Source organism: Salmo trutta, chromosome 1 (genome assembly GCF_901001165.1).
Source record: "Salmo trutta chromosome 1, fSalTru1.1, whole genome shotgun sequence".
Taxonomy (NCBI): Eukaryota; Metazoa; Chordata; class Actinopteri; order Salmoniformes; family Salmonidae; genus Salmo; species Salmo trutta.
Genome location: NC_042957.1, coordinates 68,594,022 through 68,607,125, shown reverse-complemented (window position 1 = coordinate 68,607,125; position 13,104 = coordinate 68,594,022). Strand labels below are relative to the sequence as shown.

At 44.4% G+C, this 13,104-nt stretch overlaps 1 protein-coding gene across 1 annotated transcript; it reads right to left on the bottom strand.

The window, feature by feature from the left end:
• Positions 1-631: 631 nt before the first annotated feature.
• LOC115197989 (centriolar coiled-coil protein of 110 kDa) lies at positions 632-11,113 on the bottom strand. Its single transcript, XM_029759670.1, has 11 exons — positions 10,084-11,113; positions 9,681-9,802; positions 8,974-9,124; positions 6,874-6,983; positions 6,531-6,647; positions 6,241-6,342; positions 6,000-6,116; positions 3,889-3,959; positions 3,643-3,708; positions 2,731-2,790; positions 632-2,572 (listed from the first exon to the last, which is right to left on the bottom strand). Exons 1-11 carry the CDS (start codon positions 11,111-11,113, stop codon positions 2,485-2,487), a joined length of 2,034 nt encoding a protein of 677 aa, XP_029615530.1. The 3' UTR covers positions 632-2,484.
• Positions 11,114-13,104: the final 1,991 nt, after the last annotated feature.

Here is a 13,104-nt window from a genome sequence, read left to right as displayed (position 1 = left end):
CCTAGGCCATCATTGAAAATAAGAATTTGTTCTTAACTGAATTGCCTAGTTAAATAAAGGTTAAAAAAAAATATATATATACTGGATAATGATAAATGTTTGGATCAGCATGTTATTAATCTTGTATATTTGCTATACTCCATGTTAAGAGATGTACTTTTGTCACTTAGAATGTAAACTTTGTTATAGAGCAATATTTCTCAAACTAATTTGTACTGGAAAGCCCATCGTTCTCAGGCCTGAGGAATCGCTTACCAGTCACCTGTCAGCAACAAAGAGCCCTGTGCTGGTCCATGAACTGGATTTGAGAAATGTTTAAAACGGTTCTACTGGAATTGTTTTGTATTTTTTACATAAATACTGTAGTCCTTTTACATGAATATGTATAGATACTGTATCTTTGTGTGATTTGTAACAATGTATGACATTTTATATTGTAGATGTTAACTTAATAATACATCTCTTTAGTCTGTACTATATTACTGGACTCTACAACAGCATGGTGTGTTTTCTGTTGATCATTCATTTCTGATCACTCAATGTCATCGCTATCTCAGTTTGAAATGTCATGATTTTTCCCGCAATAAAAATTACTACCACTGAATTTATTCACTTACATGAATACAACACAGACATTCAAATATCAATATTTAATATCATTGGTAATTCGGAAATAAATACATCAAGCACAGGCTGTAAACAGTAAAAAAAATTACAACATTTTTTGTATTCAATACACAAATTGCTAATTAAATTAATTAAAGCCAGTCAATAACAACACCAGAAATCTGTCACTGCTACAAAAGGCCATGTATGGTGGTGTAGGGCTGTTTAAGCAGAGACATAGTTACACCAGTTATTAATATACAAATCCCCTTAGCAACTGACTCAGGGTCAGTATCCAACTCTTTCACAGAATGACACATTAATAACACCTTAGTGTATGCTGTATCCCACCCAGGATTGCCCTAGGTGGTATACATCAGCCCCTAGGTGGTATACATCAGCCCCTAGGTGGGATACATCAGCCCCTAGGTGGGGAAAGAAGACTTGCCTGGCTAATGCGTTTGTATGTACCACAAGCTCTCCTCTCACTGTGTACCATGTGGGCCTGTGCGTCAGCCAGGCTACAAGAAGACTGCTTTGAGATAAGGATGTTATAGCTACTGAACAGTGGTGAGTTACTTTTGTTTTCATTGTTAAATGTTTTCTCTGTAAATCCTCATATACCCTGGCAGCTTTCAGATATTCTAAAAATCTCAGTCATGTTTGTTTGTGAAAGGCAGCTACATTTCTGTATGGGATATTTTAAATACTCTCCAGAGACATAGGTTTGTCTGTCAACTACAGCTCAAACATGCCGGGTAAACAGACCATCTGAAACCAAAGCATGTTTCTCTTGGTACAGTGTAAAATAAGACAATAGTACATTCAACTGTACATTTTCATTTGGCCGTGACGTTTTGCAGCAAAACATATTGATATTTTAAAATTGCACACATCACACACAAACCAATTTGAAATGTTCCAGACTTCACACAGAGCAGAGAGTTGAAGAGAGCGATTTAACTCAAAAACTATATAAGAAATAAATACTGTATGTTTAAAATACCTTTTTTTACATGGCAACTATCTGTGACTACCAACAGAGGGTGATGGCTACTATAGCAGGGTTAAAGCTAGGTAATCACACAATGATCTCTATCTATCTCTGAGGTGTGTCTGTGTCTGGAAAGGCCGCCAGTGTGTTTAACATTTCACAAACCTCTCATTGTCTTACGTTAGATAGCGCCACGTCTATGTTGACGACTATGTTGAGGTTATCCAGGCTGCATCCCATCCGGCCGTGATTGGGAGTCCCAAAGGGTGGCGCACAATTGGCCCAGCGTCGTCCGGGTTTGGCCGGGGTAGGCCGTCAATAAGAATTTGTTCTTAACCGACTTGCCTAGTTAAATAAAGGTAAAAAAAAAATGTAATTTAATAAATGAGAGGAGGAATGAAGCCACCTGTCAGAAGACAATCCATACCTCTAACGGAATCTACTTCCTTTACTTTTGTCAAGCTTCTTTATGAGTCCGTGTCCCTACTACATATCCACTACAGAAGGCCTCCAGCTACAAAGTCTTTGCAAGTTAAGCAGCAAATATAGCTATCTAGCAGCATTAATGCATTAATTATCTTGGCACAAGAGTGCACAGCAGCATTCAAACCTAAGGAATACATGAACTGTTCATAAGTTTGTAATAGTAGAAAAATCTATGTAACTATAGTAACAATACATTTGGTAGGGTACACACCCTACCAAATGTATTGTTAGCTAGATAGCACTGGACTTTGGGCAGAGAGCACTGGACTGAACCATCAGAGGGAGGTTAGAGGGACTAGTAGCAATGGTGGTGGTCGAACCATAGTGGAACATGGGGCTGATAGAAGGCCCAGAGGTCAGGGAGTGAGGGGTCATAGAGGGACTGAGGGAGGAACCAGTTATCCCAGGGAGTTCTGCTTCTTCAGGCTGTCTGAGCGTCTCACTCTGTCCTCAGGGGTATTTCTGTACCAGCTCCTGACAGACAGACTTAGATTGACAGACAGAGGGGGGAGAGATGGGGTGATTTTTATTCATTATAAATTATAGTTGTATTATTTATTTTGTATGCGTTAAGGAATTAAAGAAGAAGGGCAGAGAAAGAAAGAGAGGGGGAGAAGTAGAGAAATGTTGGAGACTGTATTCACCCCTGTCGGTTTAGCTGACCTGGGACTGAGGCGTTCTGACCCTGACTTGGCTTCAGGATCCTGAGGGGGAGAGAGAGTGATGAGGAGAGAAAGACAGAAAGGGCACATAGATAGCATACCACTGACCTGTACTGACACCTAGAACACTTTCCCCTATCTGGAGGATTAATATTTCATATGTACAGCTTTATTAGAAGGTATAGGAGACAGTAAGAGATGTGAAGTATAGGAGACAGTAAGAGATGTGAAGTATAGGAGACAGTAAGAGATGTGAAGTATAGGAGACAGTCAGAGATGTGAAGTATAGGAGACAGTAAGAGATGTGAAGTATAGGAGACAGTAAGAGATGTGAAGTATAGGAGACAGTAAGAGATGTGAAGTATAGGAGACAGTCAGAGATGTGAAGTATAGGAGACAGTAAGAGATGTGAAGTATAGGAGACAGTAAGAGATGTGAAGTATAGGAGACAGTAAGAGATGTCAAGTATAGGAGACAGTAAGAGATGTGAAGTATAGGAGACAGTAAGAGATGTGAAGTATAGGAGACAGTAAGAGATGTGAAGTATAGGAGATAGTCAGAGATGTGAAGTATAGGAGACAGTAAGAGATGGGAAGTATAGGAGACAGTAAGAGATGTGAAATATAGGAGACAGTAAGAGATGTGAAGTATAGGAGACAGTCAGAGATGTGAATTATAGGAGACAGTAAGAGATGTGAAATATAGGAGACAGTAAGAGATGTGAAGTATAGGAGACAGTCAGAGATGTGAAGTATAGGAGACAGTCAGAGATGGGAAGTATAGGAGACAGTAAGATATGTGAAATATAGGAGACAGTAAGAGATGTGAAGTATAGGAGACAGTAAGAGCCACTTATGTGCAGTCAGTAGGGGGCAGCACTGTTCTCTACTGTACCTGTTAGTGGGAGGGCTCTTTGGCTTCTTCTGTACTTTCCTGGCTTGTCCTGGAGACTCACCCACCCTGAGAGAACAGAACGATACACATCAGAATAATTATGCTTTTATCTCAATAATGTCAGCCAAATAAATATATTTGTGATATTTTATCATAGTCTGATCTCCTGGTACAAATTCAGATAAGGCATCTGGTTTGATTACAGAGCCATCATCTAACCCGTCTCACAGGACTCCACCCCCTCACCTCTTCTTCCTGTCCAGTGACCTCTGTGTGGCAGCAGACAGCACCCTGTCATTAGGAGTCCTGGCTTTCTCCTATCGAACACACGCACGCACGCACGCACGCACGCACGCACACACACACACACACACACACACACACACACACACACACACACACACACACACACACACACACACACACAGTCAGATACAGTTACACATCAGAATCATGGACAGTATGTTTTAGGCCAGGGTCATTTAAGTTTTAAGTCAGGGTCAGTATGTTTTAGGCCAGGGTCAGTATGTTTTAAGCCAGGGTCAGTAAGTTTTAGGCCAGGGTCAGTAAGTTTTAAGCCAGGGTCAGTATGTTTTAGCCAGGGTCAGTATGTTTTAGCCAGGGTCAGTATATATTAGGCCAGGGTCAGTATGTTTTAGCCAGGCTCAGTATGTTTTAGCCAGGGTCAGTATGTTTTAGCCAGGGTCAGTATATATTAGGCCAGGGTCAGTATGTTTTAGCCAGGGTCAGTATGTTTTAGGCCAGGGTCAGTATGTTTTAGGCCAGGGTCAGTATGTTTTAGGCCAGGGTCAGTATGTTTTAGGCCAGGGTCAGTAAGTATTAGGCCAGGGTCAGTATGTTTTAGGCCAGGGTCAGTATGTTTTAGCCAGGGTCAGTATGTTTTAGGCCAGGGTCAGTAAGTATTAGGCCAGGGTCAGTATGTTTTAGCCAGGCTCAGTATGTTTTAGCCAGGGTCAGTATGTTTTAGCCAGGGTCAGTATATATTAGGCCAGGGTCAGTATGTTTTAGCCAGGGTCAGTATGTTTTAGCCAGGGTCAGTATGTTTTAGGCCAGGGTCAGTATGTTTTAGGCCAGGGTCAGTATGTTTTAGGCCAGGGTAAGTATGTTTTAGGCCAGGGTCAGTAAGTATTAGGCCAGGGTCAGACAGAGATTAAGGTTTTTCCATGGAGCTCATACGTTGACGGACAACAGAGAGGAAGGAGCGTCTTTTACGTATGTTTTTGAATATCAAAAGTTGAACTAACCTCTACTTTTGATAGATGAAATCGGACGTTTTCATTTGAAGATTTTCTTTCCAAAACGCTATACATCCATTTTGAGAAATGTTCATTGTTTAAAGAAATTATGAAAGAGATTGGTGTGTTTTTTCACTATCTAATCATGGCATTTAATGACAGACATGTATTTGTTTGAAATCTCACTTGATGGTTTCATTTCAGAGAAAAATAATAATGTTGTTTTTTTCAAAACACTATTTGGGGCAGCAGGTAGCCTAGTGGTTAGAGACAGGTAGCCTAGTGGTTAGAGACAAAGGTTACTAGATCGAATCCCCGAGCTGACAAGGTAAAATCTGTCATTCTGCCCCTGAACAAGGCAGTTAACCCACTGTTCTTAGGCCGTCATTGTAAGTAAGAATTTGTTCTTAACTGTCTTGCCTAGTTAAATAAAGGTTAAATAAAAAAATATCCGCCTCACTCTCAGGTATTACACAACCAAATGTAACAAATAACATTTTTTTATAAAGAAAGAAATACATTTGTGACATCCATATTTAAAAACATTTATGAATCAATATGAGATCTGTATGTGAAACATCTACATTTGACATTTTAGTCATTTAGCAGATGCTTTTATCCAGAGTGAATTATAGTTAGTGCCTTCATCTTAAGATAGCTAGTCACAGTCAAATATACAGTATACGAACATTGCATTCCAGTTAAACAATGGATATATAGTGTTTTGCAAAAAAACACATTTTAATACACACTTAAAAATCTATGAATTAAAAATCATGAAGGTACCTAAAAGTAATAATTTCTTGCGAAAAAACACAAAATATGAAAAATTGGTAGATATAGCGTTTTGGAAATAAACTCTTCATTTGTCTCTGCCAGGCTGCGGCCTTAGGGTCTAGGCTCTGCTTCAAAAAGTGAAATAATGTTTTGTCAAGGGATTTTACACTTGTTTTTGTGATTTTTTTTACTGTGAGAGTGATAAGGTTTAAGTCCTTCTGTTATGATTGGCCTATTTGTGTGCCTGACAGTTAAAAGTCCCACCCAGTGTGTTGTGGTTGGTCTAAGTCTGTGATTGAAAGGTGAAACGTCCAGTCAGGTTACCATTTCTCGTAGCTTCTTCTCTGTGCGGACCTCTCTGTCCAGCTGCAGCAGAGCCAGCCTCTCCTCCAGGGGCATCTCAAAGAAGATGTCATGGACGTCATATCGAGCCGCACGCAACTGAAGGAGGAGACACACACACAATATAATCAATACTCATACTCATCCGGTTCCACTTTCTGTGTGTGTGTGTGTGTGTGTGTGTGTGTTTGTCTCTCTCTCTCTCTCTCTCTCTGAGTGTTACCTGTGCCCTGACTCTCTCCTGCAGAGACAGGTCCTGTGCTGATATGGAACCTCTCTTCTGTGGAGCTTCAGTCTGGAACGAGCGGATGAACTCTTGTGTGTCCTAAAACCATGCACACACACAGACTTAAAAATTATACAATTTAAATGACTGTGATCCAATATGACTGTGTTTCAGTTCCATTATGATTCAGTTGCTATTCCCCTACATACCTACACTATATAGTAGTATATACATCTACACTGTGTATACAAGTGTGTTTCTGTATGCAGATATAAGAGTGCTCTCACCTGAACGGTCTGGCGCAGCTGTTTCACCTTCTCTGTCTGGAGCAGTCTGCGGGTGAGGAACCCACAACTGATGGCTTCCAGACGACACAGCGCCCTCTGCTGTTCAACTGTCACAACCTGAGTGAGGAGCAGTAGCATAGTGCAGGAATAGACACATGGAAATCAACTTACACTCAGTCAAGAGAAGATTGTTTTATCATACAATATATTTAATATAATACAATGAAACACACATATACATCGAACAAGATTCTGGAAATGGAGACACAAGAGGGAGCACCAACAGTTGGAAACCACACACATATGTAGAAGCACACGCACACACACAAACACACACAAGCACCTGACTGAGCCTTCCCCGGGGCTTGCTGGCCCCCCAGGTGGGCCCCCACAGGTAGACAGGAGGCTGCATGGAGGGAGAGGGAGCACTGGAGCTCAGTGGAGAGGAGAAACCTGGAGAGAGAGAGAGGGGAAATAAATCTTTTACACATTACATTCACACAGAAACAGGTAAATAGGCAATGAACAAATCACGTTACCAAGATGGCTTTACCTTTCTGAGACCTACGGGGGAACCATTGTTATAGTATGTGCATTTATTGTGTCAACAGTTCGGTTGGTATTTTATTGATGAATTTGCACATAAAAAAGACAATACAATATGAAGATGAGAATTAAAAGACAAAAGAAATGTACAAGCTGAGGTAAAAGACTAAAACGCCGTAAGGGTTTTGTAAAGCACCTCCTTATTTCAAATACACTGCTCAAAAAAATAAAGGGAACACTTAAACAACACAATGTAACTCCAAGTCAATCACACTTCTGTGAAATCAAACTGTCCACTTAGGAAGCAACACTGATTGACAATAAATTTCACATGCTGTTGTGCAAATGGAATAGACAACAGGTGGAAATTATAGGCAATTAGCAAGACACCCCCAATAAAGGAGTGGTTCTGCAGGTGGTGACCACAGACCACTTCTCAGTTCCTATGGTTCCTGGCTGATGTTTCGGTCACTTTTGAATGCTGGCGGTGCTTTCACTCTAGTGGTAGCATGAGACGGAGTCTACAACCCACACAAGTGGCTCAGTTAGTGCAGCTCATCCAGGATGGCACATCAATGCGAGCTGTGGCAAGGTTTGCTGTGTCTGTCAGCGTAGTGTCCAGAGCATGGAGGCGCTACCAGGAGACAGGACAGTACGTCAGGAGACATGGAGGAGGCCGTAGGAGGGCAACAACCCAGCAGCAGGACCGCTACCTCCGCCTTTGTGCAAGGAGGAGCAGGAGGAGCACTGCCAGAGCCCTGCAAAATGACCTCCAGCAGGCCACAAATGTGCATGTGTCTGCTCAAACAGTCAGAAACAGACTCCATGAGGGTGGTATGAGGGCCCGACGTCCACATGTGGGGGTTGTGCTTACAGCCCAACACCGTGCAGGACGTTTGGCATTTGCCAGAGAACACCAAGATTGGCAAATTCGCCACTGGCGCTCTGTGCTCTTCACAGATGAAAGCAGGTTCACACTGAGCACATGTGACAGACGTGACAGAGTCTGGAGACGCCGTGGAGAACGTTCTGTTGCCTGCAACATCCTCCAGCATGACCGGTTTGGCGGTGGGTCAGTCATGGTGTGGGGTGGCATTTCTTTGAGGGGCCGCACAGCCCTCCATGTGCTCGCCAGAGGTAGCCTGACTGCCATTAGGTACCGAGATGAGATCCTCAGACCCCTTGTGAGACCATATGCTGGTGCGGTTGGCCCTGGGTTCCTCCTAATGCAAGACAATGCTAGACCTCATGTGGCTGGAGTGTGTCAGCAGTTCCTGCAAGAGGAAGGCATTGATGCTATGGACTGGCCCGCCCGCTCCCCAGACCTGAATCCAATTGAGCACATCTGGGACATCATGTCTCGCTCCATCCACCAACGCCACGTTGCACCACAGACTGTCCAGGAGTTGGCGGATGCTTTAGTCCAGGTCTGGGAGGAGATCCCTCAGGAGACCATCTGCCACCTCATCAGGAGCATGCCCAGGCGTTGTAGGGAGGTCATACAGGCACGTGGAGGCCACACACACTACTGGGCCTCATTTTGACTTGTTTTAAGGACATTACATCAAAGTTGGATCAGCCTGTAGTGTGGTTTTCCACTTTAATTTTGAGTGTGACTCCAAATCCAGACCTCCATGGGTTGATAAATTGGATTTCCATTTATTATTTTTGTGTGATTTTGTTGTCAGCACATTCAACTATGTAAAGAAAAAAGTATTTAATAAGATTATTTCATTCATTCAGATCTAGGATGTGTTATTTTAGTGTTCCCTTTATTTTTTTGAGCAGTGTAGTAATAGAAAAAATAGTTATATTTCCCAATGCTTCAACCCAATGACATCTACTAAGGTAATGGTTTGTGTGTGTGAGTTATTCTTCCATGCCACAGTCCACCTACCCATGCTGTGTACACTGTGTCTAGGTGACCTATCAGTAGCACTCAGGGTGGGGCTAAGGCCAGGGCAGGAAGGGCTGAGGCCACCACCGTCCCCACTCAGGAGCCGGCCACACCCCTGCTCTCTCAGCCTCTTCCCCTTCTCATCCAGCTCCTAATAAAGACACAGAGAAACACACATACACACACACACACACACACACACACACACACACACACACACACACACACACACACACACACACACACACACACACACACACACACACACACACACACAGAAGCGTTGTCCCGTGACGGATGTGTAGTCTTGAGGATTGAACAGTCACTTCTCTACAGCAGCCAAACAAAACACTTTGCAAATGCTAACATATTCAAACTTATGGAACTTAAAGCCACATTCTGGGATTCAAAAACACTTGTTTTGGGATACAGCTGAGGGGTGGGGCTAGGGAAATGTAACCCCTCTCAAATTCATACTAGACAGAGCTCTAGATGCAAGGACTGACAGGCCTTGACATCCAAGAAATAGCTTCCCAAATCCCAGACTGTAGCTTTAAAGTTTAATTCTCTGTGTAACATTCTGTCTGCATATACTATATATAATATCACAAACTAGGAAGGAAGGCTGATAGTTGTGGAAGAATAGTGACAAATGTGGCTTTTGATACATTGAGCAGGGTCAACATGCCATGGTTCCATGTCCTGACCTGACAGAGGCGCTGTTGTTCTCTCTCTTGTTTAGCCATGAGAAGAGACACCTGCAGGGCATGCTCCTCCTCCAGACGCCTCTGCATCTCCTCCAGAGCACTCACACGTCGCTGGGTCTCCTCTGAAACACACACACACACACACACACACACACACAAAAAAAGAAAAAAGACACAAATGCACAGACGGTCGTACACATACAAGCGCACATACCACACACACACACATGAACGCACACACACACAAAATTATTTTCAATAATTGCACGAAAAGTAGTGGACTTTACATTCAAGACAAATGAATCACAGAGTACAGACTGCCCTGTATAGTTTTCTTCATAACACTCTCTTATATCATACACACTACGTTACAACGATCTCTCTCTCTCTCTCTCTCTCTCACCTGTCTTACTGTCCTGCTCCTCTAGAGAAGAGCTGGGTGCGATCCGTCCATTATGGGGCCCCTGAGGCCCCTCAGGCTCCAGCCTCATCTGGCAAGGAGAGAGGTCAGGGGTCAAGGGTCTCACGTGGGGCCTTAGCAGCGTGGCCGAGGGGTTCTCCACCTCATAGGACTGATTCAGGGGGACAGCGGGGCTCCTACGGCTTGGGGCCATACGAGGCACTCCCCCCATTAAGCGCGGGAGCCTCTCCTGGCTGCGGTCCATGCCAGGTCCTGAGGCAGAATGGGAGGAGTGGAGCTGGCTGTCTAGGGTGTGGCAGCGCCGGCGAAACCCGGAGCTGATGACATCATGATGCCCATGTGAACCAGTTCCGGAGGTACTGACTGGGCTGCAGCTCTTCTCCTGGACCGGGCTGGTGCCACACTGGCTGCCACGACGACTACTGCTATCGTCACTGATGCCTGACCCCCGTTCCGGTGACCTCATCACCCCTGTCGCCATGACAACAGCGCTCTCCTGGTGCCTCCCCACTAGCCCTCTGGGGATGAGGTCGGCCGAGCCAATGGGGAAGGAGATCATGATGTTACCAGTGGACACTGGACGTGGTCGGCGACGGTGGGGGCGGGGACTCATGCTGGTTTCAGGGCTGGGCAGGAGGGCGTAAGGGTCGGGTAGGCCAGACGAGAGGCAGCTAAACCGAGAGTCATATGGGTCACACACAGCCTGGTACTGGGCTTGAGCTTGGGCAGGATACTGACTCTGGTGCTGGATGTGGGCCTGGGTCTGAGGTGGGTTTAGCGGACTGTGGCGCAGGCTGTACCCCTGTTCAGGTTTCATCTCTCCCAGAGGACTGCGGCTCTCGTTCTCCTTGTCAGACAGGCTCTCCACAGGCGGGGTGGTTGAAGTGACCCTACCGATGACCTTTGACCCCCTCTGGGCCTGCTCTCTCTCCACATACTCCCTCGACCTCCTCAGAAGGCTCTGGAAACTCACATCCTGACCGCCCCCTATCTCCTCCTCTCCCCTCCTCATCTCCTCCTCTACCTCCCACCTCTCCTCCTTCTCTCTCTCCTCTGCCCTGTACCCATTCAGGACTATGGGGGACTCAGGTTGAGGGGTGGTGGGCCGATCCATAATGTGTAGCCCAACCACACCCCCGCCCCTGGGTAGCCCAGGGGAGTCTGTGACCAGGGTGTAGCCATTCACTGTCTCAGGTTTTGGGGAAAGGCAAAATGGCGGAGTTGGTAGATCCATTTTACCCTCCATCTCTGGTACTTTGTCCACCTGTAGTAAGAGAGGCAGAGAGAAGAGGGGAATTAACACAAATAATCAGATATGGGCTGCGTCCAAAAAAGCACCCTTTTCCCTTTATAACATGCACTACCCAAGAAGACTCGAGGCTGTAATCGCTGCCAAAGGTGCTTCAACAAAGTACTTAGTAAAGGGTCTGAATACTTATGTAAATGTGATTTGCAAACATTTCCCCAAAACTAGTTTTGCTTTGTCATTATGGGGTATTGTGTGTAGATTGATTAGGTGAAAAATCAATATAATCAATTTTAGAATAAAGCTGTAACGTAACAAAATGTGGAAAAAGTCAAGAGGTCTGAATACTTTCCAAAGCCACTGTAAGCGCATATTATGTGTGTGTGTTGGAGTATCAGTGAGTGTTTGTATGTGTGTTGGAGTATCAGTGTGTGTTTGTATGTGTGTTGGAGTATCAGTGTGTGTTTGTATGTGTGTTAGAGTATCAGTGTGTGTTTGAATGTGTGTTGGAGTATCAGTGTGTGTTTGTATGTGTGTTGGAGTATCAGTGAGTGTTTGTATGTGTGTTGGAGTATCAGTGTGTGTTTGTATGTGTGTTGGAGTATCCGTGAGTGTTTGTATGTGTGTTGGAGTATCCGTGAGTGTTTGTATGTGTGTTGGAGTATCAGTGAGTGTTTTGTATGTGTGTTGGAGTATCAGTGAGTGTTTGTATGTGTGTTGGAGTATCAGTGAGTGTTTGTATGTGTGTGTGAGCAAATCAGTGAGTGTTTGTATGTGTGTTGGAGTATCAGTGAGTGTTTGTATGTGTGTGTGTGAGCAAATCAGTGAGTGTTTGTATGTGTGTTGGAGTATCAGTGAGTGTAGTGTGTAGGGCCCTGTGAGTGTGCATAGAGTCAGTGCAAAAATAAGAATAAAATACAAAGGTCAACTCAGATAGTCTGTGTAGCCATTTTGTTAGATACTGTATTTAGCTGTTTAGTTATGGCATGGGGATAGAAGCTGTTCAGGATCCTGTTGGTGTCAGACTTGATGCACCGGTACCGCTTGCCATAAGGAAGCAGAGAGAACAGTCTATGGCAGGGTTCCCCTAGCTAGTGGTTTTACTTGGCCCCCCAAATTTCTGAGCAAAAAAAAAATGTTTGTTGAATTTTCATTGTTGGAGATAAAAAACTGTAAAAACACAAGGAAATCAGCTCCAATTGATTTTAATATGGGAAATCTGTTCCCACAACCATCCACTCAAGAAAAAATTGGCCCGGCGGCTAATCTAGTTGATGATCCCTGGTCTACGGCTTGGGTGGTTGGAGTCTTTGGGAAATGGTTGTCTGAGACTGACCTGAGCATTGTCCAGAATGTCCTGAACCCTGGCCAGCAGGCTGCTGCTGCGTAGTGCCTGTCTGTCCACCTCAAGCTGGGCAGCCCTCTGTCTGTACTGGGACATCTCGCTGCGCTGCTCCACACTCAGCTGAGGTTGGATCACAATAAACACACACAGTCAGAGAGACACACACACACACATACATACATACATACATACATAGTCAGATAAAGACAAACACAGACAGGCGCACATGCACCAACACACATTCTCACCTGGGTCTCTCGGAATCCATGTGACAATGTTTATATTACACTTAGCACCTTTTTTTCTATATAGAACCTTAAAGGGTTCTTCGACTGGCCCTATATGTTACATCTGCTCCTGCCACGCCCTCTACTTCTCATCATGTGTCTCCCTAACCTGCCGCCACTCCCCC